Source organism: Salvelinus sp. IW2-2015, unplaced genomic scaffold (genome assembly GCF_002910315.2).
Source record: "Salvelinus sp. IW2-2015 unplaced genomic scaffold, ASM291031v2 Un_scaffold1173, whole genome shotgun sequence".
In the NCBI taxonomy this organism is placed as follows: Eukaryota; Metazoa; Chordata; class Actinopteri; order Salmoniformes; family Salmonidae; genus Salvelinus; species Salvelinus sp. IW2-2015.
In genome coordinates, this window is record NW_019942765.1 from 266,992 (window position 1) to 293,749 (window position 26,758).

Sequence of the window (26,758 nt, forward strand, 5' to 3'; positions counted from 1 at the left end):
AGGGTCTGAACGGTGTTAAAGGGTCTGAACAGTGTTAAAGGGGTCTGAACGTGTTAAAGGCTGAACAGTGTTAAGGGTCTGAACGGTGTAAAGGGTCTGAACAGTGTTAAAGGGTCTGAACAGTGTTAAGGGTCTGAACGGTGTTAAAGGGTCTGAACGGTGTTAAAGGGTCTGAACAGTGTTAAAGGTCTGAACAGCGCTCCACGGTTTAAAGCCTATTGATTGATTTGGTCTTCTCCGTCAGTGTTGCTACCTTTTCAGCAAACTAACAGTGTCTGCCTCTCTCTCTCTAGCCAGGCCAGCTGGTGAGGGCAGGGATCCGGCTGGGGGTAAGCATGCAAGTAAAGTAAGCTGGCGAGACGTCCTGATGTAAAATCTAATTGAACCGTGTAGATCAGATGTGTCAAGCGGTGAGTACCAGAGCAGCCTGAGTGTGTTGTCTGCTCTGTGATTAATGACCGTTCTCCCACCAGCGGCCCTCTGCCTCTCCCCCCCCAGCAGCCCCCCCCCCCACCAGCGGCCCTCCGCCTCTCCCCCCCACCAGCGGCCCTCTGCCTCTCCCCCCCCAGCAGCCCCCCCCCCCCACCAGCGGCCCTCTGCCTCTCCCCCCCCAGCAGCCCCCCCCACCAGCGGCCCTCCGCTCTCCCCCCCACCAGCGGCCCTCCGCCTCTCCCCCCCACCAGCGGCCCTCCGCCTCTCCCCCCCCACCAGCGGCCCTCCCGCCTCTCCCCCCCCACCAGCGGCCCTCCGCCTCTCCCCCCCCACCAGCGGCCCTCCGCCTCTCCCCCCCAACCAGCGGCCCTCCGCCTCCCCCCCACCAGCGCCCTCCGCCTCTCCCCCCACCAGCGGCCCTCCGCCTCTCCCCCCCCCACCAGCTTGACAACCCAAGCCCACGACAACCACAAACCAACACACGACACACGACCTCCACTACAACCCAACACACAGAAAAAAGGTTGCCGTGGCCCCAAATCACTTACAGTAAGTCACACATCATTATATTATCCAGGAATAAATGTCAAAACTAAGTTGCAGAGATTTGAAAAGGAAACTAACAGGAGAAGATGAGTGGAAAATAGGAAATGCTCCAAAAGGGGATTGGCTGTTGATGAAAAATGTTCTGGAGCCACAGGGAAATAAGACGGTAATAAAACCTCATCTGAGAACGGTTGTTTCCTGTCTTTCTCTTCATCTTTGGCGCGCAGCGGTCTAAGGCAATGCATCTCAGTGCTAGAGGCTTCACTACAGACACCCTGGTTCGAATCCAGGCTGTATCACAACCGGACGTGATCGGGAGTTCCATAGTGCGGCGCACAGTTGGCCCAGCGTCGTCCGGGGTTTGGCAGGTGTAGGCCATCATTGTAAATAAGAATTTGTTCTTAACTGACTTGCCTAGTTAAATAAAATAAATGCATAATTAAGGAGTTTTTACTCTGCCTTGCTACTACTAGCTTGCATGAGTAGTAAACGGAGTCCATCTGCATCACACCAGAATCCAACGTAAACAGAGGAGGTCTGTCGTAGGGAAACATTTCACACAGTGAAGCATGGCTAGATGAGGTGGAGGAGTGTGTCTCTGTTCATTCCTGTGGTGGTGAGGGGGGGGCCTCATGTGGTGAATTAGTATCAAACAGACAGATTTTGACAGACGGTTTAAATAGCTCCACCAACCTGTCTGTCTGTGTCAACGTTTCTCTGAAGCCGCCATACAGAACCACGATCTCTTGTTCTTTTTACCAGACATAAATGTCACTAACTGTCGTCATGGCAAACGCTTGAGAATATGATGTTTGTTTGACTGATTTGTGCTGCGTAAAATGTCAAATATATTTCACACATCAAAACAATATATATATATATATATCCACAGTAAATCAGATCTGTAGAAGCCAGTGAACTATTGTTTTTACAATGACGTACTAAAATATGAAAGACTAGGCCTCCCGGGTGGCGCAGTGGTCTAGAGCACTGCATCGCAGTGCTAGCTGCGCCACCAGAGTCTCTGGGTTCACGCCCAGGCTCTGTCGCAGCCGGCCGCGACCGGGAGGTCCGTGGGGCGACACACAATTGGCTTAGCGTCGTCCGGGTTAGGGAGGGTTTGGCCGGTAGGGATATCCTTGTCTCATCGCGCTCCAGCGACTCCTGTGGCGGGCCGGGCGCAGTGCGCGCTAACCGAGGGGGGCGGGTGCACGGTGTTTCCTCTGACACATTGGTGCGGCTGGCTTCCGGGTTGGAGGCGCGCTGTGTTAAGAAGCAGTGCGGCTTGGTTGGGTTGTGCTTCGGAGGACGCATGGCTTTCGACCTTCGTCTCTCCCGAGCCCGTACGGGAGTTGTAGCGATGAGACAAGATAGTAATTACTAGCAATTGGATACCATGAAAATTGGGGAGAAAAAATAAAAATAAAAATAAAAAATATGAAAGACTTGATCTTTTTGTCCAGAGGGCTAGCTACATGAGGCTAGCTACATGAGGCTAGCTGAAAGCTCTCAGAACACGATAGTGACAACATAAGCTTTGGTATTATTATAAGGCCTTCTAGAATGGTGTCTGCTTCCTTCTGCAGGAGATGTGTGTTCTGGTGGATTATCGTCCGACAAGGAAAAGGCTCACCTCATATCACCATGTCTGCAATGACCTCACAGTCTCGCTGCTATGACTCCCTCACTCTGCTTCCCTACCTGTTTCACTGCTATGACTCCCTCACTCTGCTTCCCTACCTGTTTCACTGCTATGACTCCCTCANCTTCCCTACCTGTTTCACTGCTATGACTCCCTCACTCTGCTTCCCTCCCTCACAGTCTCACTGATACGGTCACTTCAAATGCTACATCAAATGTTAAGGTTATATCACTTCAACTTGTGAGAGAGGGAGGGAGGGATGTCAAAGTGGAAGAAAAATTTGATTTTTTCCCTCCCCAAAAATTAAAATTATGAAAAATAAAACACTTAATATATTTTGAGTAGATTAGAACTCAAACCCCTGAATCAATACATGAATCACCTTTGGCAGCGATTACAGCTGTGAGTCTTTCTGGGTAATTTTTCAGAGCTTTCCACACCTAGTTTCTGCAACATTTGCCGTTCATTCTTTTAGAATTCTTCAAGCTATCATTGCTAGACAACCATTTTCAGGTCTTGCCAAAGATTGTCAAGTAGATTCAAGTCAAAACTGTATCTCGGGCAGTCAGGAACAACTCCAGTGTAGATTAATTAGGCGTTGTGTTTTAGGTTATTGTCCTGCTGATAGGTCAATTCATCTCCCAGTGTCTGTTGGGAAACAGACAACCAGATTTTCGTCTAGGATGTTGCCTGTGCTTAACTCCATTCTGGTTATTTCTCATCCTGAAAAACTCTCCATTCTGTACATGCTTCCTTCTTTTCACTCTGTAGTTACTCCACAATACTATGCTAATTGACAATGTAGTTGATCCATCCTTAGTTTTTCCTCCTATCACAGCCATTAAACAAACTGTTTTAAAGTCAACATTGCGCATCATGGTGAAATCCCTGAGCGGTTTCCTTCCTCTCCGGCAACTGAGTTAGGAAGGACGCCTGCATCTTTGTAGTGACTGGGTGTATTGATACACCATCCAAAGTGTAATAAATAACTTCACCATGCTTAAAGGGATATTTAAAGTCTGGTTTTTAAAATGTTTTACCCATCTACCAATATGTGCCTTTCTTCGCGAAGCATTGGAAAACCTCCCTGGTCTTTGTGGTTGAATAATATCCTTGACGTAACGAAATGTGTAAAAAAATCAAAGGGTCTGAATACTTTCCGAATGCACTGTGTGTGTGTGTGTGGGTGTACACACACACACACACACACACACACACACACACACACACACACACAGCATTTGGAAAGTATTCAGATCCTTTGACTTTTTCCACATTTTGAATGTTTTTTTAGTTAGTTTTCCCCCTCATCAATCTATACAGAAAACCCATTAATGACAAAGCAAAACCAGGTTATATAGTGTGTGTTACGCTCTGTGTGTGTCCTAGGCTAGGGGATGAGTGAATAGGGTTGGCACGGTAATTGAATTACGAAGGTTAGGGATGAAAACCATTGTGAAAATAAAATCACTGTCACAGGGGCCTCCTGAGTAACAGACCCGGGTTCGATCCCGGGCTGTTTCACAACCTGCCGCGATCGGGACCGACACATTGGTGCGGCTGGCTTCCGGATTAAGCGGGCGGGTGTTAAGAAACGGTATTTTGGCGGGTCAGGTTTCAGAGGACGCGTGATTCGACCTTCGTCTCTCGCTCGAGCCAGTTAGGGAGTTGCAGCGATGAGACGAGATCGAAATTTGGGGAGACAGAGGAGAAAAAAACTGCTGAAACGGGATGCAGCGGCGTTCGGCCATGTTTCGTCTGTAACATGGACTCAATGTGATGAAACTTTGTTGCTCCTTGCTGAAACAAACAAACAAACGACTCTTTAGGCAACGGCCCCCACAATGCAGCAGCAGCAGCAGCACATAGAAATATAATTAATAGAATGGGCCATTGTCTTATGTCCAGATGGCGTCACCCCTACGTGACTCCTCCCTCAACCGATCTGTCTTGTGGGATGTGGAACTCATCTCTAAAAGTCTAGATTTTGCTCGTTCGTCTAACCCTCGTTCCTAATTTTGAAAATTACTCCTCACTCTGTATGTATGTATGTGTATGATGCACAGCACACTACGGCAAACCACGCTACAACTAGCTGCCTTAGTGCAAGCTAGTTTGAACGGTCATACGCTAGCTAGTTTGAACGGTCGTACGCTAGCTAGTTTTAACGGTCGTACGCTAGCTAGTTTGAACGGTCATACGCTAGCTAGTTTGAACGGTCGTACGCTAGCTAGTTTGAACGGTCGTACGCTAGCTAGTTTGCCAGCTTGTTGATGAAGTTGTACGGGACCAAAGTTATGGGACTGTTCTCCAAACAATCAGCATGTATCTGACTGACAACTGGCTCTGTGTCTCTCGCTACTTTGGAACATTTGGCCAACGTGATGACATCACAGAGTCAGCTGTAGAACTCAGCGCACCAATCACAGCAGAACAGAATGAAAACTCATTTGGGAATTAGCGAGAACTTCACGACACTAGCTAGCGTGTGTATTCAGCATGGAGTGTGTGTGAACTGGCGTTGTTGGCATCCCTGCCTTTCATTTCATACGGATTGATTTGAGACTGGTTCAGCCAGCAAACAGACACTAACATCAGCAAGTACATTTTTGTGCACATTTTGAATTTCATAAATACTGATTCTACACGGGGAAGGACAGGGCCAAGGGGCTGGTGTTCCTATGTACACTGTGCTACACAGGGCAGTGTAGGCTGAGGGCTAAGGGTGAGGGCTAAAATCCAGTATTTTCACACTGATCCCCTCTCAGCTCTCCCCCTCTCTCTACTTCCCGCTCTCTCTGATCTCTCCCTTCTTCTCTCTGCTCTCTCCATTTTTCTCCCTCTCCTCTCCCCCCACTCTATTATTCTCCCTCTGCTCTTTCCCTCTCTCTACGCTCTCTCTCTCTCTTCCTCTCTGCGCTTTCTGCAGGCTAAACAGATGGTTAGTGTTTTTCCTGGCAGATTTGTGACAAGAGTCACAAAAGGCCCCTGCTTTGACACCAAGCCAAACGGTTAAGGCAGTTACTGGCAGGAGCAGGGGAAGAGAAGGAGGAGAGAACAGGGGAGGGGGAAGGAGGGAGGCAGAAGTGGCAGGAGCCAGAGCAGGGGAAGAGAAGGGGGGAGGAGGGGAGAGAGAGGGAGAGCGGGAGGGAAGGGAGGGAGGGGGAAGGCAGAAGTGGCAGGAGCCAGAGCAGGGGAAGAGAAGGGGGAGAGGGGAGAGAGAGGGAGAGCAGGAGGGAAGTGCTGAGAGAGAAATAGAGGAGAAATACAAATCAACCCTGAATGTAACCAGCCCTTCCTAAAACCTCTCCCACATTTCAGACGAATGAGCTGTTGTTGTGAGACTATAGGGGTGGAGGGGGGGGACCAGCAGGAGAGAATGTCATGACTGGGTTGGGTTAGGGTTAGATACAGAGTTGAGTAAACAACACTAGTGCAGCCAGGCAGAGTGGCTCAGAGGAGGAGTCTGACTATCCTTACAGCAAGGGGAGGAGTCTGACTATCCTTACAGCAAGGGGGAGGAGTCTGACTATCCTTACATCAAGGGGGAGGAGTCTGACTATCATTACAGCAAGGGGGAGGAGTCTGACTATCATTACAACAAGGGGGTGGAGTCTGACTATCATTACAGCAAGGGGAAGGAGTCTGCCTATCATTGCAGCAAGGGGGAGGAGTCTGACTATCATTACAGCAAGGGTGAGGAGTCTGCCTATCATTACAACAAGGGGGAAGAGTCTGCCTATCATTACAACAAGTGGGAGGAGTCTGATTATCATTACAGCAAGGGGGAGGAGTCTGCCTATCATTGCAGCACGGGGGAGGAGTCTGACTATCTTACAGCACGGGGGAGGAGTCTGACTATCATTACAGCAAGGGAGGAGTCTGACTATCATTACAGCAAGGGGAGGAGAATGTTGATCTGACAACATTAACCTGTTGGGGACCAGGGGGTGCTATTTTCACTTTTGGGGAAAATCGTATGATTTTTAAACGGCCTCGTACTCAATTGTTGCTCGTACAATATGCATATATTTATTACTATTGGATAGAAAACAGTCTCTAGTTTCTAAAAACGTTTGAATTATTTTCTCTAAGTGAAAACAAGAACTCCTTTTACAGACCATTTCCTAACCGGAAGTGAGATTTCCAAAAGCGAACTCTCTTCAAGAGCTTGTCTATAAAAGGGCATGTCACTTATGACTGTAGAAACACGTCATACGCCTTCGCCTGGGTGTCATGCGGAAGTGAGAGAATAAATCAGTTGATTATCTCGATCAGGGACTGAACACAACCTCTTGGACTGAGACGTGCGCACTTTCTTTTTTTTTCCTGGGCGCGAAGTAGGACCTGTACTCGGCTCATGGAAGAACCTTTTTAAAGGTGAATATGATCTCTGGCTTCGATTTTCTTTGATACATGTCACAATATCATCCTAAAGTATGTTTTTTCAATATAGTTTAATTATATTATTGAAATTTATTCTGGACTTTAGACGTGATGCGTCGCAAGATTGGTTCAAGAACGAGAGGCTAGCAACGCACGGCCAGTGTGCTTGCTAATTCTGAGGGAATCGTTCGTTATGGATCCAAATAAAGTCGGTTCTGAACAAAGGACCCCTTGGAGAACATTCTGATGGAAGATCCACAAAGATAAGGACCCAATTTGGGATGCTTTTTCATATATATTTGTCGAACTGTGCTATGCTACCGTTTGACTAGAATCAATGCTGCTGTGTGCTAGCTATTGTAGTAAGCTAATATACGATATATTGTGTTTTCGCTGTAAAACACTTCAAAATCGGAAATATTGGCTTGTTCACAAGATCTTATTCTTTCATTAGCTATCCACCATATATTGTTCTGAAATGTTTTTATGATGTGTAATTAGTAGTTGACGTTGGTGTCTGTATTTTCTCTGGCTACTGCCGTGCGATTTCTGACTGTAGCTATGATGGTAGCAGTAATGTAAAACTGTTTATAGCTAAAATATGCACATTTTTCGAACAAAACATAGATTTATTGTGTAACATGTTATAGGACTGTCATCTGAGGGAGTTTTTCTAGTTATTTAGTAGTTGTGTTCGTTGGTAGGTTGGTTCTAGGTTAGTTAGGTTAGCTACTTGCATGCTACCGTTGCTGTGAAAAATGTCTGTCTGTCTTTTGTATTTGGTGGTGAACTAACATAAATATATGTGGTGTTTTCGCTGTAAAACACTTCAACAATCGGAAATATTGTCTGTATTCACAAGATATTTGTCTTTCATTAGCTATCCACCATATAATTTGTCTGAAATGTTTTATGATGTGTAATTAGGTAGTTGGTGTCTGTATTTACTCTGGCTACTCCCGTGCGATTTCTGACTGTAGCTATGATGGTAGCAGTAATGTAAAACTGATTTATAGCTAAATATGCACATTTTTTTGAACAAACATAGATTTATTGTGTAACTGTTATAGGACTGTCATCTGAGGTAGTTTTTTCTAGGTTATTTAGGTTGGTTCTAGGTTAGTTAGGTTGGCTTGTGCATGCTACCTGCAGCCTACTTGTGCTGTGAAAAATGTCTGTCTGTCTTTTTATTTGGGTGTGACCTAACATAATATAATTGTGGTGTTTTCTCTGTAAAACATTTAAAAAATCGGACATGTTGGATGGATTGACAAGATGTTTATCTTTCAAATGCTGTATTGGACTTGTTAATGTGTGAAAGTTAAATATTTCATTTTTTTTTTTTGAATTTGCCGCTCTGCCTTTTCAATGGAATGTGGGAGGAGTGCCGCTAGCGGCAACCCGTGGCCTCAACAGGTTTAAGGTCACCTTCCTTTCCATGACATAGACTGACCAGAGTGAATCCAGGTGACAGCTATGATCCCTTATTGATGTACACTTGTTAAATCCACTTCAATCAGTGTAGATGAAGGGGAGGAGACGGTTAAAGAAAGATTTCAGAGGGTGCGAGGGCAAGATGAAAGTTAAGTGGCCTTGGTAGTATGGTTCTTCAGCACTGAGCTAAATTTCAGGTAGGGCGCGAACGTGAACATTATGACATTCTTGTTCGACTTCCGGCGCGCGTTTTACTGTGAACACTGGAGGCTGTACCCGCTTTAATTACAGTGTTTACTGTGACACTGAGGCTGTACCGCTTTAAGTTACAGTTTTACTGTGAACTTACACAGACTGACTGGCGTTACCTTTAGTAGTTTTACGTGACACGAGCGTAGCCGCTTTAAGTTACATACTGTGAAACTGAGGCTGACTGCAAGTAGTTTTACTGTGAACACTGAGGCTGTACCTCTAAGTTACAGTTTTACTGTGAACACTGAGGCTGTACCTGCTTTAAGTTAGTTTTAACTGTGAACACTGAGGCTGCCCTAAATTACACTGCGGCTACGCTTAAGTTCTAATCTGTGAACATAGGATGTACCGCTTAAGCAGTTTACTGAAACACTGAGGCTGTACCTGCTTTAGTTACAGTTTAAGGACGACGTTAGATTACGTACCTGAGGCTGTACCTGCTTTAAGTTACAGTTTACTGTAAACACTGAGGCTGTAATGCTTTAGTAGTTTACTGTGAACACTGAGGCTGTACCCGCTAAAGTACAGTTTACTGGAACACTGAGGCGTACCGCTTTAAGTACAGTACGGAACACTGGGAGTACCGCTTAAGTTAACAGACTGTGAACACTGAGGCTGTACCTGCTTTAAAGTACAGTTTAACTGTGAACACTGAGGCTGTACCCGTTTAAGTTACAGTTTTTACTGTGAACACTGAGGCTGTACTGCTTTAAGTTACAGTTTTACTGTGAACACTGAGGCTGTAACCTGCCCTTTAAGTTACAGGTTTACTGTGAACACTGAGGCTGTACCTGCTTTAAGTTACAGTTTTACTGTGAACACTGAGGCTGTACCTGCTTTAAGTTACAGTTTTATCTGGTGAACACTGAGGCTGTACCTGCTTTAAGTTAGTTTTACTGTGAACACTGAGGCTGTACCCGCGGTTAAGTTACAGTTTTACTGTGAACACTGAGGCTGTACCTGCTTTAAGTTAACAGTTTTACTGTGAACACTGAGGCTGTACCTGCTTTAAGTTACAGGTTTACTGTGAACACTGAGGCTGTACCCGCTATAAGTTACAGTTTTTACTGTGAACACTGAGGCTGTACCTGCTTTAAGTTACAGTTTTACTGTGAACACTGAGATGTACCCGCTTTAAGTTACAGTTTTACTGTGAACACTGAGGCTGTAACTGCTTTAAGTTACAGTTTAACTGGAACACTGAGGCTGTACCCGCTTTAAGTTACAGTTTACTGTGAACACTGAGGCTGTACCTGCTTTAAGTTACAGTTTTACTGTGAACACTGAGGCTGTACCTGCTTTAAGTTACAGTTTACTGTGACACTGAGGCTGTACCTGCTTTAAGTTACAGTTTTACTGTGAACACTGAGGCTGTACCTGCTTTAAGTTACAGTTTTACTGTGAACACTGAGGCTGTACCTGCTTTAAGTTAGTTTTACTGTGAACACTGAGGCTGTACCCGCTTTAAGTTACAGTTTTACTGTGAACACTGAGGCCGTACCGCTATAAAGTTACAGTTTTACTGTGAACACTGAGGCTGTACCCGCTTTAAGTTACAGTTTTACTGTGAACACTGAGGCTGTACCCGCTTTAAGTTACAGTTTTACTGTGAACACTGAGGCTGTACCCGCTTTAAGTTACAGTTTTACTGTGAACACTGAGGCTGTACCTGCTTTAAGTTACAGTTTTACTGTGAACACTGAGGCTGTACCTGCTTTACGTTAGTTTTAACAGTGGTCAAGTAGGCTGCTGTAGCTAGTTGATCATAATGGAGGTACCTACCAGAGTGGCCTACCATCAACAATTCTAAATCACAACTCTTCAGTAGAGGGGAGAGCGTTGCTAGTGTTAACTAATGGGGGGGAAAACTAGACGTTCAGTGAAGTTCAATCTCGTGCTTCTCTGCGCTGATATTTCTTCTGCACTGCAGAAGGGGAACTTAGAGGGGGAACATTGGTAGTAGGTGCCAGGTCACTGGTTTTGTGTCAAAAACTGCAAGCTCCTGAGGGTTTTTTCTCGCTCAACAGTTTCCCCGTGCGTATCAAGAAATGGTCCACCACCCAAAAGGACATCCGGCCACTTAGTTACCGGTGTAGTTAGTTACTTAGTTCCGTGTGTAGGTTAGTTACTGTGTTAGGTTAGTTACTGTTAGGTAGTTACTGTGTGTAGGTAGTTACTGTGTGTAGGGTAGGTTACGTGTGTGTTCGGTTAGTTACTTAGTTACTGTTGTGTAGGTTAGGTTAGTTAGTTACTTAGTTACCGTGTGTAGGTTAGTTACTTAGTTACTGTGTGTAGGTTAGTTACTTAGTTACTGTGTTTAGGTTAGTTACTTAGTTACTGTGTTTAGGTTAGTTACTTAGTTACTGTGTTTAGGTTAGTTACTTAGTTACTGTGTGTAGGGTAGTTAGTGAATAGTTAATACCAGAGGGTTGACAGATGTTCTCTACTGTACATCATTGTTTATATTTTACTGCAATATAGTATTTTAATTAATGATTTCACGACTGTTAATCTCGGGTTAAGGCAGAACTAAAAAGTATTGCCTAATTGGTCAGATGCTTGATTAAGTTCTGGGTCCATACGTGTTGAACGAGGAGCGGAATAAGGAGCGGAACGGAGGAGCGGAACGGAGGAGCGGAACGGAGGAGCGGAACGGAGGAGCGGAACGAAGGAGCGGAACGAAGGAGCGGAACGAGGAGCGGAACGAGGGAGTGGAACGAGGAGCGGAATGAAGGAGCGGAACGAGGAGTGGAACGAGGAGCGGAAAGAGGGAGTGGAACGAGGAGCGGAATGAAGGAGTGGAACGAGGAGCGGATCGAGGAGCGGATCGAGGAGCGGATCGAGGAGCTCCACAGCCCGGATGTTTCCTCCTCTTCAAAAGATGCCGACACCTGCAAAATCATGATTTGTCAAAAATAACCAGTGATGGAAAAACCCAAGGAACTAACGCACCTCATCATATAAGGCATCCCCATTGTATCATGACAGGGCTACGCTGCCATTTATGTTTACGTGGTCTGTCCACAAGAGATTAAATAATTGATTCTTAACTCATGGAAATTAAATATACTGTATATTTGTTAATACGGTACGTTGCCTCTTATCTAACGCTTCGTAAAACTAATTGGGTCTGATACAAGTTAAAAAACGGCAGCAATATTCCTACATATTATTACAAGGCTTCTACCAAGGTCAACACAGTCGGAGCCCCGACGGCTTCTGAAATAGACAGCCACTACTGTCTGTGGTCCCTGTAAGCACAGTACAGAGCAGCACAGGGCAGAGAGAGCAAATGTGCACTGGAAGAAAAAAAAAAGGGCCTTGGCTGGTGGAACAGTGTGTGCTCGTGCCTGTGTGTGTTTCTCGCCTGGCGGTTAAATAGGCAGGCAATCCCCGCTGCGCCAATCCTTTCTCCCACTGAATGACTGAGCTGTGTTTTCACAGGTCAGGGATACACACGCCAGAGAATCACCACTCTCCCTGTTTCACTGCTGTAAGCGCTTTTACAAATCAAAGCAGATTGGACATATTGCTACAGAGCCCTTTTTACAGGGCGGGTTGATCCCTCCGCCTGCTACAGAGCCTTTTTACAGGGCGGGTTGATCCCTACGCCTGCTACAGAGCCTTTTCACAGGGCGGGTTGATCCCTACGCCTGCTACAGAGCCTTTTTACAGGGCGGGTTGATCCCTACGCCTGCTACAGAGGCTTAGGTGTCCTGGAGGGCAGGTAGTTTGTCCCCGGTGATGCGTTGTGCAGAGCGCACCACCCTCTGGAGAGCCCTGCGGTTGAGGGCGGTGCAGTTGCCGTACCAGGGGGTGATACAGCCCGACCGAATGCTCTCGATTGTGCACCTGTAAAAGTTAGTGAGGGTTTTCGGTGACAAGCCACATTTTTTCAGCCTCCTGAGGTTGAAGGGGTGCTGCCGAGCCTTCTTCACCACACTGTCTGTGTGCGTGGACCATTTTCAGTTTGTCGGTGATGTGTACGCAGAGGAACTTGCTGTCCTGTCGATGTGGATAGGATGGTGCTCCCTCTGCTGTATCCTGAAGTCCACAATCATCTCCTTTGTTTTGTTGACGTTGAGTGTGAGGTTATTTTCCTGACACCACACTCCGAGGGCCCTCACCTCCTCCTTGTAGGCCGTCTCGTTGTTGTTGTGTCGTCTGCAAAGTTGATGATTGACTTGGAGGCGTGCAAGGCCACGCAGTCGTGGGTGAACAGGGAGTACAGGAAGGGGCTGAGAACGCACCCTTGTGGGGCCCCAGTGTTGAGGATCAGTGGAGGAGAGATGTTGTTTCCTACCTTCACCACCTGGGGGTGGCTGGTCAGGAAGTCCAGGACCCAGTTGCACAGGGCGGGGTTGAGACCCAGGGCCTCCAGCTTGATGATAAGCTTGGAGGGAACTATGGTGTTGAATGCTGAGTTGTAGTCAATGAACAGCATTCTGACATAGGTATTCCTCTTGTCCAGATTGGATAGAGCAGTGTGCAGTGTGAATGCATTGTCTGTGGACCTATTGGGCGGTAAGAAAATTGAAGTGGGTCTAGGATATCAGGTAGGGTGGAGGTGATATGATCCTTGACTAGACTCTCAAAGCACTTCATGATGATGGAAGTGAGTGCGACGGGGTGATCGTAATTTAGTTCAGTTACCTTGGCTTTCTTGGGTACAGGAACAACGGTGGCCATCTTGAAGCATGTGAGGACAGCAGACTGGGATAGGGATTGATTGAATATGTCTGTAAACACACCAGCCAGCTGGACTGCACATGCTCTGAGGACGCGGTTAGGGATGCCGTCATTGGTATTGGGCCGTAACGGTGGCACTGTATTGTCCCCAAAGCGAGCAAAGAAGTTGTTTAATTTGTCTGGGAGCAAGACGTCAATGTCCGCGACGGGGCTGGTTTTCTTTTTGTAGTCTGTGATTGGCTGTCGACCCTACCACATACGTCTTGTGTTTGAGCCGTTGAATTGCGACTCCACTTTGTCTCTATATTGACGCTTCGCTTGTTTGATTGCCTTGCGGAGGGAATAACTACACTGTTTGTATTCGGTCATGTTTCCAGTCGCCATGATTAAATGCGGTGGTACACGCTTTCAGTTTTGCGCGAATGCTGCCATCAATCCACAGTTTCTGGTTAGGGAAGGTTTTAATAGTCAGTGGGAATAACATCTCCTACACACTTCCTTATAAACTTGGTCACCGAGTCAGCGTATACGTCAATGTTGTTCTCTAAGGCTACCCGGAACATATCCCAGTCCACGTGATCGAAGCAATCTTGAAGCGTGGAATCCGATTGGTCAGACCAGCGTTGGATAGACCTAAGCATGGGCGCATCCTGTTTTAGTTTCTGCCTATAGGAGGTGAGCAACAAGATGGAGTCAGTCAGATTTGCCAAAAGGAGGGTGTGGGAGGGCCTTGTATGCATTGCGAAAGTTAGAGTAGCAGTGGTCCAGCGTGTTGCAATTGATATGCTGATAGAATTTAGGTAGCCTTGTTCTCAAATTAGCTTTGTTAAAATCCCCAGCTACATTAAATGCAGCCTCAGGATATATGGTTTCCAGTTTGCATAAAGTCCAGTGTAGTTCCTTGATGGCCGTCTTGGTATCCGTTGCTGGGGGATATACACGGCTGTGACGATAACGAGGAGAGTCCTCTTGGGAGATAATACGGTCGGCATTTGATTATGAGGAATTCTAGGTCAGGTGAACAAAAGGACTTGAGTTCCTGTATGTTGTTACAATTACACATGATTTGTTAATCATAAAACATACACCCCCGCCTTTCTTACGGAGAGATGTTTGTTCCTGTCGGCGCGATGCTCTGAAAATCCCGTTGGCTGTACGGACTCTGACAGCATGTCCCCAGTCTAGCTATGTCTCCGTGAACCAGAGTGTTATAATCCTGGATAACTCTTGCCCTGATTTTCGTCGACTTTGTTAACTAGGGACTGAACATTTACCTGGAGCTAACGCTGCAGATAGCAGTACAGGGTGATTTTGTAAAAACGATAGTCAAATCGATCAATAACATAATATACTTATGAAAAATGTTTGTTTAATTTACAATCTGAGAATAGAAAGGTTCAAGACTTCTGTGAAGCATCACAGCACAGTTGAAATATATAGAAAATAAAAATAAAATAGAAATAGAAGTCAAACTGGACGGTCTTCAGAAATAGATGGGAAGAGGAAGGACGGGACATAAACAAAATATAACTATTGTAAAATAGACTGTGTCCTTTAAATGTATATTGTGTGGATAACCTGGAAGTAGAAGCCTAACTGTTGTTGTTCTTAGTTTACTCCAATTACGAGGGGGGGGGGGGGGGGGTGGCAGGGTTAGAGGCAAATAATAAAGGAAAATATGTTTTGAATAGGTGGTGTATATACAGTAACAGTCAAAAGTTTGGAACACTCCTCATTCAAGGGTTTTTCTTTATTTTTACTATTTTCGTCATTGTAGAATAATAGTGAAGCCATCAAAACGATGAAATAACACATATGGAATCATGTAGTAACCAAAAAAAAAGTGTTAAATAATCAAAATATTTAAAATGTGAGATTCTTCAAAGTAGCTACCCTTTGCCTTGATGTCAGTTTTGCACACTCTTGGCATTCTCTTCAACACTTCATGAGGTAGTCACCTGGAACGCATTTAAGATGAACAGGCCTGCCTTGTAAAAGTTAATTTGTGGAATTTCTTCCTTAATGCGTTTGAGCTAATCAGTTGTGTTGTGAAAGGTAGGGGGGGGGGGGGGGGGGGGGGGGGGGGGGGGGGGGTATACAGAAGATAGCCCTATTTGTAAAATACCAAGTCCATAATATGGCAAGAACATCTCAAATTAGGCAAAATGAAATGACAGTCATCGTTACTTTAAGATATAAAGGTCAGTCAATCCGGAACATGTAAGACGTTTTTCAAGTGCAGTGGCAAAAACCATCAAGCTCTATGATGAACTGGCTCTCATGAAGACCGCCACAGGAAAGTTAGACCCAGAGGTACCTCAGAGGAGAGGTGAGAGCCAGAGGAGGATAAGTTCATTAGAGTTAACTGATCTCACAGAGCTCAAGTAACAGACACATCAACATCAACTGTTCAGAGGAGACTGCATGAATCAGGCCTTTTATGGTCTAATTGCTCCAAAGAAACCACTACTAAAGGACACCAATAATAAAAGAGAGACTTGCTTGGGCCAATAAACACGAGCATGGACTTAAGACGCGGTGGAAATCTGTCCTTTGGTCTGATGAGTCCAATTTTGACATTTTTGTTTCCAACCACCGTGTCTTTGTGAGACGCAGAGTAGGTGAAAGGATGATCTCTGCATGTGTGGTTCCCACCGTGAAGCACGTAGGAGGAGGTGTGATAGTGCTTTGCTGGTGACACTGTCAGTGATTTATTTAGAATTCAAGGAACACTTAATCACCATGGCTACCACAGCATTCTGCAGCGACACGCCATCCCATCTGGTTAGAGCTTAGTTGGACTATCATTCGTTTTTCAACAGGACAATGACCCAACACACCTCCAGGCTGTGTAAGGGTTATTTGACCAAGAAGGAGAGTGATGGAGTGCTACATCAGATGACCAGGCCTCCACAATCACCCGACCTCAACCCAATTGAGATGGTTTGGTATGAGTTGGACTGCAGAGTGAAGGAAAAACAGCCAACAAGTGCTCAGCATATGTGGGAACTCCTTCAAGTAGCTGGAAAAGCATTCCAGGTGAAGCTGGTTGAGAAAATGCCAAGAGTGTGCAAAGCTGTCGTCAAGGCAAAGGGTGGCTACTTTGAAGAACCTAGAGTGTGTCCATAATGGCACCGTATTCCCTACATAGTGTCTCCTAGAGTGTGTCCACAATGGCACCCTATTCCCTACATAGTGTCTCCTAGAGTGTGTCCATAATGACACCGTATTCCCTACATAGTGTCTCCTAGAGTGTGTCCACAATGGCACCCTATTCCCTACATAGTGTCTCCTAGAGTGTGTCCATAATGGCACCGTGTTCCCTACATAGTGTCTCCTAGAGTGTGTCCATAATGACACCGTGTTCCCTACATAGTGTCTCCTAGAGCGGAGGGAACACTTCTCTTGTTTTAGCTGATTAAATTGGTGCCTGAACCAAAGTATTTGTAATGACCCCAAGGCTGTGACTGTCTGGCTGACTGCTGGGGTGAAGACACGGCAGTATAAACCAATCTGACGTGTGTGTACAGATCTACAGGTCATGGCACAGGGACAAACATCTGCTGAGGCTGAGAGGATGTGAAGACAACAGAACAGCAGCCGGCCTGGAATTGACAACAGGGCCTGGGGGGGGGGGGGGGGGGGGGGGGGGGGGGGGAGGGGGGGCGGTGGTTGTTGTGGCGGCTGTGTGGTAGAACACAGTGTGATTCTGATGCGGCAAATAACTGGTAAGTGGTAAACTGTCTTTTTGCAGTTCAAGTATCCTGTAGTTCTCGCTGTCCTGAAAGCAGCTGCAGCCTAGTGGTCTCTGAGTCAAAGGGAGAGAATGTTTGGCGACAACACCCTTTTACCTAAAACAGGAGAAATTAAACCAATAGACTGGATGCCACTTTCCATAGAGCAGCATCCTTCATTTTGTTTTTCAAGTTCACATTATTTTTTCGACTCTTTTTTTTAATCAAGACTCTTTTCATTTCCGTCAAACGACCTAGTAATCGTTTTGGTAAAGTTCTTCCTACGGTTTAGTATTTAACGTAGCATGTAATACTGAGGCGTCTTTGGCACGCACTACTCTCTAAACTCTTGACGGTTGCTAGGCAGCGCCCGTCACTAAGCTGTTGCTTGGCAGCGCCCCGGGTTACCATCCTCCTGGCAGTTCTAAACATGGCAACGCGTGTCGCTCCATCTATCTCTTCCCGTAGCCCATCACGAAGCATGCACTGTGTTGTACTCCTGAGTGGTACAGCGGTCTAAGGCACTGCATCTTCGTCTATCTCTTCCCGTAGCCCATCACTAAGCATGCACTGTTTTCTGAACCACTACTGGATGGATACATAAAGAACTACTGTGGGAATAAATATCACTGAAATGACCTAAATACTGGAATAAAGTAGGCTAATGCCATTGAAGGCACGTATCAAATTGTTGCTTACAAACTCTCAATGTCATCCAATCGTTGAAATACATTTGAAGAAATAGCGTACCCGCGTGTAGTCAACTATACTGAGCCAAAAATGTAAAGTGTTGGTTCCATGTTTCATGACCTGAAATAAAAGATCCCAGAAATGTTCTATACACAACTATTTAGTGCGTTTCTCCTTTGCCAATATAATTCATCCACCTGACAGGTGTGGCATATCAAGAAGCTGATTAAGCAGCACCATCATTACACAGGTTCACTTTGTACTGGGGACAATAAAAGGCCACTCTAAAAATTTGCAGTTTTGTCAAACAACACAATGCCACAGATGTCTCAAGTTGAGGGGAGCGTGCAATTGGCATGCTGACTGAATGTTCACCAGAGCTGTTGCCAGATAATTTTATATTAATTTCTAATTTCTCTACCATTTCTCTCCAATGTCGTTTTCAGAGAATTTGGCAGTACATCCAACCGGCCTCACAACCGCAGACCACGTGTAACCACGCCAGCCCAGGACCTCCACATCCGGCTTCTTCACCTGCGGTATCGTCTGAGACCAGCCACCAGGACATCTGATGAAACTGTGGGTTTGCACAATGGAAGAATTTCTGTAGAAATGTTCAGAAATCATCTCAGGGAAGCTTATTTGCGTGCCTGTCGTCCTCACCGGGGTCTTGACCTGACTGCAGATCGGCGTCGTAACCGACTTCAGTGGGCAAATGCTCACCTTCGATGGCCACTGGCACGCTGGAGAAGTGTGCTCTTCACGGATGAATCCCAGTTTCAACTGTACCGGGCAGATGGCAGACAACATGTATGGCGTCTTGTGGGCGAGCAGTTTGCTGATGTCAACGTTAATGTCAAAAACAGAGTGCCCCATGGTGGCGGTGGGGTTATGGTATGGGCAGGCATTAACTACGGACAACGAACACAATTTAATTTTATCTATGGCAATTTAAATGCACAGAGATACTGTGACGAGATCCTGAGGCCCATTGTTGTGCCATTCATCCACCGCCATCTCAGCATGATAATGCACGGCCCCATGTCACAAGGATCTGTACACAATTCCTGGAAGCTGAAAATGTCCCAGTTCTTCCATGGCCTGCATACTCACCAGACATGTCACCCATTGAGCATGTTTGGGATGCTCTGGATCAAAGTGTATGTTAGTGTGTTCCGGTTCCCGCCAATATCCAGCAACTTCACACAGCCATTGAATAGTAGGACAAAATTCCACAGGCCCCAATGTTCTCGGGTGGCGGAATTACAGTTTTGACTTAAATCTACCTGGAACATCTATGGCAAGACCTGAAAATGGTTGTCTAGCAATGATCAACAACCAATTTGACAAAGCTTGAATAATTTTGAAAATAATAAAAATGGGCAAATGTTGAACAATCCAGGTGTGGAAAGTTCTTTAGTGACTCAAATACCCTTTTAGGGCATATCCAATTTCAAATCGGTTCTTTTTCCTGAACAGACACAAAGCCCATTTCAAGCCACATTTCAAACCTGATTCCTGGCCATGTGACGTGTCTGAAAGGTCAAATCTGTTATTTGGCTAGCTACTCTGTTGACAGTTTAACAAGATCATGTGATAGCTAACTAGCTTGTTAATTGTTTACAAATGAGTGAATGCGCACACACCTGTCATGACTAGCGTAGCCATGTCATTAAATGACTGCTTTCTGAACACACACAATTCCAATTTTGGTCACTTGGATTCAGAGACTTACCCAGAAAGACACTCAGCTATAATCACTGCCAAAGTTGCATTTACAAAGCATTTTATTCAGGGTTGTGAATACTTATGTAAATTAGATATTTTAGCATTTCATTTTCAATAAATTTACAAACATAAACAAAAAAAACATGTTTTCACTTTGTCATTATGGGGTATTTTGTGTAGATGGGTAAGTATATTTAAATAAAATAATAATTCAGGCTCACTCTGACCATTTTACTCTCCCTAGCAGAGCTGTTTTCATGCTATCCAGAGCGTTGGTGACGGCAACTGTGCTACTGTCAACAATGTATGCTTTTTTGCCAACGTTTACTGACACTGTCCATATTCAACGGGTGTTGAGCGTTTGTAAATTCATCCGTTATTCTGCACTCTGGCACACTCAGATGACAGTGCTCTGAAATCAGAGTAGATTACAACTCTGAATAGCCAGAGCGAATTTACGTCTTTCAACAGCTGTCGCAGTGACATCATGAACATTGTATTGAAATGGATACTTGCATAGTGCATAGTCTTTTGTTAAGACATGTAGCTAGCTAGCTAAACAATTAACCATAATCCCAACTCATGACGCTACTACTCTGCGTGAATCTGCAGGTAGCTAACCAACCAGGTTCAATGTTAGCTAGCTAACATGAGGCTATAAATAGCAAAGCAAATGGCTCTGAGATACGAATAATATTACGACACAGATCATACACGTAACGCTTGCTAGCGAGCCAGCTAGCTAACAGTACACCATCTTGAAATGAAAACAACTTTCTGACATAATTAGAAACGTGTAATATCTGAAAATGTAGCTAGCTAGACTATCTTACATGGATGGACGCTTCTACCTCTGTCGCGGTTGCCCTTAGTTTGAAGATGTAATCCGGAGACAGGTGTTTTCTCCATCTCCTTAGCTATCAGACTCTAATTCCACTGATTTCAAATCTCAGTTTTATGCAGTTTTACTACGCAATATATATATTATATTAATACATATATATATATATTAAATGAGCGTTAGACAAGATTACTTACACATACTGACCAACTCAAACAGACAGCGGCTAAACCAACTAGGCTCATAATTTAACAATTTTATTCGTATTTACAGATGGCATACAAGTTTGTTATTAAGGCACATGAAAGTTCACATGTTCCAGAAGACATTTCTACCAACATAAAAAAAAAGAAAAAAAAAAGAAGCTTTTTTGATTAATTTTATTTATTATTATATATATATTTTTTTTAAGTTTACTTTCAAATGTCTCTCCTGTGACGTAGTGACGCGCGACATACGACTAGGTTCCTGAAACGAGTCTTAAATGTGGAATACGTGAAGGGGTATGAATACTTTCTGAAGGCCACTGTATGTAGTTTAACAAGTGGATTATATTTAGCTCTACATTTTCAGTTGTTTAGTAGACCTTGGCCATCCTCCTGACCTAAAGCCTGTGAATTCAATGACATTTGTCTGATAATCAATCAATGTGTTTGTTTTTTTTCACTAAAATCTGCCTCTGTATAGGCTATTTGGTTTTCGAGCTTTGGCCAAATAAGTGGAGGTGGTGTAGCTCATCTATTTGTTTGCTCATCGATCACAGATCAGAAACATTTCGCATGTAATAATGTGCAATAATGTAGCCTAAATCCAGAGTGGTCCTGTTATTTTGCTCAATCGCGTAAATGCAACTAAAAGCCCATGGAAGGTTGTGAAATATGAACAAGAGAAAACAGGATTGTTATTATTCTCCTAGCGGTATGGTGATGAAGACCCTACGTCTGCTCCATAACAAAGTGGAGGCTAGGAAAGAGATGAAACCTCCATCAATAAAGCTTGGGCTGTTTCAAAATAAATAAAAAAATTCATAACAGAACCTGCGCCTGAACGAATAAATAATGTATGTATATTTTATGGTGTGTATATATTCAATGGATTTATTCAAAGACACCCTCCCCAAAAAAGAAGACCGGCTAAATAATCAAAATCATATTTGAAAGCAGTACTTGTAAAACCATTTTTTTTTTTTTTTTTTTACAATACCATTTAAAAAGTGGAAAAATAGCAAGCACAAATTTGATCTGCGATCTGCCATTTCAGAGAATTTAGTTGTTTGAACAGTGTCGAGCAGAACCAGCTCATATTCCATGACCCCCCCCCCCCCCTGTGTACTGGAGGAAATGGTTGCAACAGAGACAGCCCTGTACAGACTGTCAGATCGCCCGACAGTTCGACAGAGAGGAGACCCCCCCCCCCCACACACACACACCCTGCTCCAGCCCTTTATGTGTCTTTATATAAAGCATTCCTAAACGCTAGTCAGGCCTGGTGTGTTTGACACAGCACTGGGTGCTTAGACTTGGCACTGCCTTCGGCTAGCCGCGCTGCGCTTTAGGAGCGGCCTAGGTCAGCCCAGATAATGAGCTACGGGAAGGACAGAGGGGAGGGAGAGGAGAAGAGAGGGAGGGAGGGACATGCAGGAACACCGTAGCACTCTTTAAAGACGAGGCTAGCAGGGCGAAAAAAGGGAGAGAGACTCCGAGGAGAAGCAGGAAACTCAGACCAGAGGAAAGAGAGGGTGAGTCAAGGCGAATCAGACCAGAGGAAAGAGAGGGTGGAGTCAAGGCGAATCAGACCAGAGGAAAGAGAGAGTGAGTCAAGGAGAATCAGACCAGAGGAAAGAGAGTGAGTCAAGGAGAATCAGGACCAGAAGGAAAGAGAGTGAGTCAGGAGAATCAGACCAGAGGAAAGAGAGTGAGTCAAGGAGAAATCAGACCAGAGGAAAGAGAGTGAGTCAAGGAGAATCAGACCAGAGGAAAGAGAGTGAGTCAAGGAGAATCACTGTAGCTCTCTTAAAAGCCGTCCAGCTAATACTAGCAGGGAAAGCGAGGAATTAAGGGGGAAGAGAGGCAGGAACACTGTAGCCCCCTGGATGTCTCTGTGTGGATGACTGGCTATAAGCCCAGAGGGCATTTATAGAAGGCCCAACTCCCTGCTCTATGGCTGGGCTGCGATGTGACTCAGTACAGTAGTGTGGTGGTATCAGATCCAGACCTTGGAAGACATAATGTTATAGGAACAACCACACCACATTTAATATGAGTGTACTCCATCCTTCTTCTCGTGTGGCTTGGCATGCCCGTGGAATTACTAAAAATGATATGTCAGTGTGTGTGTGTGTGGTGTGTGTTGTGTGAGCACAGAGAGAGAAAATAAAAATATCTTAAGGCTACTTTACAAATCTTGAAGATGGTTATGCTCCATAGATCGTGTGTGGGAGTGAGAGAGTGAAGAGGGGACAGTGAGATTGAAGGAGGTGAGGAGGGACAGTGAGATTGAAGGAGGTGAGGGAAGAGAGAGTGAGAGGAAGAGGAGAGATTTCTGTTAGGGAAAATAATTGAGCTTTCCTCTGGGTATTGACTAGCATGCACTTGCTTCAGACGAGCAGAGCAGTGTGTGTGTGTGTGTGTGTGTGTGTGTGTGTGTGTGTGTGTGTGTGTGTGTGTGTGTGTGTGTGTGAGTACAGCAGGCTTTTAGCACAAAATCCAGTTCAATCATAACCAGAGAGTTTTTTTTATTTTACTGTAGCTGTGGTAACCCCATTCAGTGTCTATATTGAGCTTACCCCCACCTTCCTCATCCACTGCTACCCTCTCCTCCTCCTCCTCCTCCCTTAGATTGACACCCCTGGTGTATATCAAACTAATTTTGCCCCGGGGGCAGCATTCGGTCTTCAACGAGGTCCGGAGGGCCGCACTGAAAATGTGTTTCCTCAGCCGTAAATTGTTTTTTGCAGATTTATTTTTTATTTCACCTTTATTTAACCAGGTAGGCAAGTTGAGAACACGTTCTCATTTACAGATAGTCCTTTATCCTTCGTTTTTTTGGGAATCTTAGATACTCCAACTGTCTAGCTTTAATTGAGATGATTAGCAACAAGCTGGACACAGTCAAGGAATGGTATAAATGTAGATCCATTAGAATTAGGTTTTAAGTCATTTAAAAATTACACTGAACTAATATATAAACTCAACATGTAAAGTGTTGGTCCCATGTTTCATGAGCTGAAAATGTGCAGTTTTGTCACACAATGCCACCGATGTCTTAAGTTTTGAGGGAGCGTTGCAATTTGCATGTTGACTGCAGGAATGTCCAGAGCTGTTGCCAGAGAATGTAATGTTCATTTCTCTACCGTAATTTCTCTGCCTGTGCTTAGCTCTATTCCGTTTATTTTTATCCCGAAAAACTCCCTAGTCATTGCCGATGACGAGCATACCCATAACATGATGCACCCACCATCACACTTGAAAAAATGAAGAGTGGTACTCCGTGATGGGTTGTGTTGGATTTGTCCCAAACATAACGCTTTATATTCAGGACATGAAGTTAATTTCTTTGCCACATTTTTGGCAGTTTTACTTTTAGTGCCTTGTTGCAAACAGGACGCAATGTTTTGGAATATTTTATTCTGTACAGGCTTCCTTCTTTTAACTCTGTCAATTAAGTTAGTATTGTGGAGTAACTACAATGTTGTTGATCCTCAGTTTTCTCTTATTACAGCCATTAAACTCTGTAATGGTTTTAAAGTCACCATTGACCTCATGGTAAAAACCCTGAGCGGGTTTCTTCCTCCACGGCAACTAAGTTAGGAAGGACGCCTGTATCTTTGTAGTGACTGGGTGCATTAATACACCATAAAAAGTGTAATTAAAAACTTCCCCAAGCTCAAAGGGATATTCAATGTCTGCTTTTTAAATGTTTACCAATAAACATTTAAAAACATTTAATCTACCAATAGGTGCCCTTCTTTGCGAGGCATTGGACAACCTCCCATGGTCTTTGTGGTTCAATCTGTGTTTGAAATTCACTGCTCAACTAACGGACCTTACAGATAATTGTATGTGTGGAGTACAGAGATGAGGTAGTCATTCAAAAATCATGTTAAACTCTATTATTGCACACAGAGTGATGAGTCCATGCAACTTATTATGTGACTTGTTAAGCAAATTTTTACTCCTGAATGTATTTAGGCTTGCCATAACAAAGGGATTGAAGACTTATTGACTAAAAACATTTCAGCTTTTCATTTTTAATTTGAAAAACTTAATTCCACTTTGACATTATGGGGTATTCTGGGTATGCCAGTGACACAACTTCTCAACTTAATCCAATTTAAATTGAGGCTGTAACATAACAAAATGTGGAAAAAGTCAAAGGGGTAAGAATACTTTGAAGGTTTTATATGCAAAATAAACATTATTTTAAGAGCCCCAATGGGACAAAGGTCAAATAAATACAAAAATATACACAGAAGAAAAATATAAACGCAACATGTAAAATGTCGGTCCCATGTTTCATGAGCTGAAATAAAAAGAGCCCAGAAATGTTCCAGATGCACAAAAAAAAGCTTATTTCTCTCACATTTTGTGCACAAATTTGTTTACATCCGTGTTAGTAAGCATTTATCTATCCTTTGCCAAGATAATCCATCTACCTGACAGGTGTGGCATATCAAGAAGCTGATTAAACGGCATGATCATTACACAGGTGAACCTTGTGCTGGGGACAAAAGTGCGAGGAGTATTTCCCTTTTGTGGGGAAAAAACTAATTCCGATAAGCTGGGCCTGGCTGCCATATGGGTGGGCATATGCCCTCCCGTGGCTGCATCCATGCCCAGTCATGTGAAATCCATAGATCAGGGCCTAATGAATTCATTTAAATTGACTGATTCCCTTATATAAACTAACTAAAATCTTTGAAATTGTTACATGTTGCATTTATATATTTTTTAGTTGAGTATAAATATTTACCCATATTTCCTCTCATGTATGAATGGTGTTTAGAGAGGGCCAAAGGCAGCTCTGATAGTATTGCAGAAGAGTGGTTGGGATGAATGGATCAATGTTTATCAATAAACCTTCAGGGCAAATATAACACACGCATGCCCAAAATGTTACGTATAGTAATTTCCCTTGGTCAAACTCATTCCTACTGTTAATGTTGAAGTACACCGAGTGATGACTTAAGGTGATGCAAAAAAAATAGCTTAAAAAGTTTGATTTGAGTTTGCCTGCAATATTGTTTTTTTTAAAACAAAATCAGTCATGTTGTTATTATTTTACTGCTAAATCTGAATCACAAGGCAACTTTGTACACTATTTAATGTACAGAGCCGAGGTCTAGAATATAACCACGGTGGAACAGTGACTTACCGTTTCCTTGTTGGGTAGCAGCTCTTTCCGAATCTTGAAGAAGTTCTTGCCGTACTGTCTGAGCCCTTTAATGAACCGCTTCTGAAACACAAGAAAAAAAAAAGACGAACAATCAGCAACCAGAACAGAAACGACCAGTATAGTACAGCTAAAAACGCAACCAAGCCACATGACGTTACAGCCACTGCCACGACAAAAAAAAAACTTGTTTTCTTTCTGTGGTTTGGTTAGAGAGAGAGTTGATGTTAAAATCTGTAAACTCTGCTGCCTCTGTTTAAACTCGTGAGCGAGAGAAAAGCTAAAGTACACAGCCATGTCAGGGCACAGAGGAAATTACTAACTCAGGGAGACACAGACATTGAAATTATACTACTTTGCTTTTTCATGTGGTTTGAAAAGAGAAGCTATGGATATCTATTGTTCCATAAATGACACAGGAAATGTCAGATTCAGGGAGAATAATATCGGGATCTTACAAAGCAGACATTCAAAGCCAAAACTCCCAACTTCAATAACTTGTATAATTGCAAGATATTTCCTTTGACTGTGCTTACCATCAATTATTTTACTAAAGTACACAGACCATATTTCTCTGCAAAATACAGCACTTATATAATCGTGTACTTGCATGTCGGACCAAATAGGAAACCTGAGAAAAGAGTTTAAAAAAAATGACAAATCCACAGTGACAGGACGGAGGAAAACGACAGCGCGAATGACAACTTTCTCCACTTCACAACAACCGTTTGATATTTTTACCTAAAAAAAATCTAAACAGCAAAAATCAACTCTCAGCACCTCACAACAACAAAACCAGCAAAAAAGGAATAAAACATTAAAAAAATGTAAAAATAAATTAAAACACAAACCTAAAATGTATTTCAGTATTTATTCTCATTGAAGAGACAGTCTGTGAGCCATAAAAAAAGCTACGGGGGAGAGGCTGAAAACATTCACGGCCAGTGAGGCAGACAACTAACAGATTTCCTTTCAGCTTCCAGAGGCAGGCAA

At 44.0% G+C, this 26,758-nt stretch overlaps 1 protein-coding gene across 1 annotated transcript in view; it reads right to left on the bottom strand.

The window, feature by feature from the left end:
• LOC112069967 (arginine-glutamic acid dipeptide repeats protein-like) overlaps positions 1-26,393 on the bottom strand; it is a 31,433-nt gene extending 5,040 nt beyond the window's left edge. Inside the window, exons 1-2 of the mRNA XM_024137369.2 lie at positions 26,302-26,393; positions 25,748-25,828 (exon numbers count right to left, since the gene is read on the bottom strand). Of these exons, the coding sequence (XP_023993137.2) occupies positions 25,748-25,828; positions 26,302-26,304 (84 nt within the window). The 5' untranslated portion in view covers positions 26,305-26,393. The remainder of the gene's footprint in view (positions 1-25,747; positions 25,829-26,301) is intronic.
• Between the last annotated feature and the right edge of the window lie 365 nt (positions 26,394-26,758).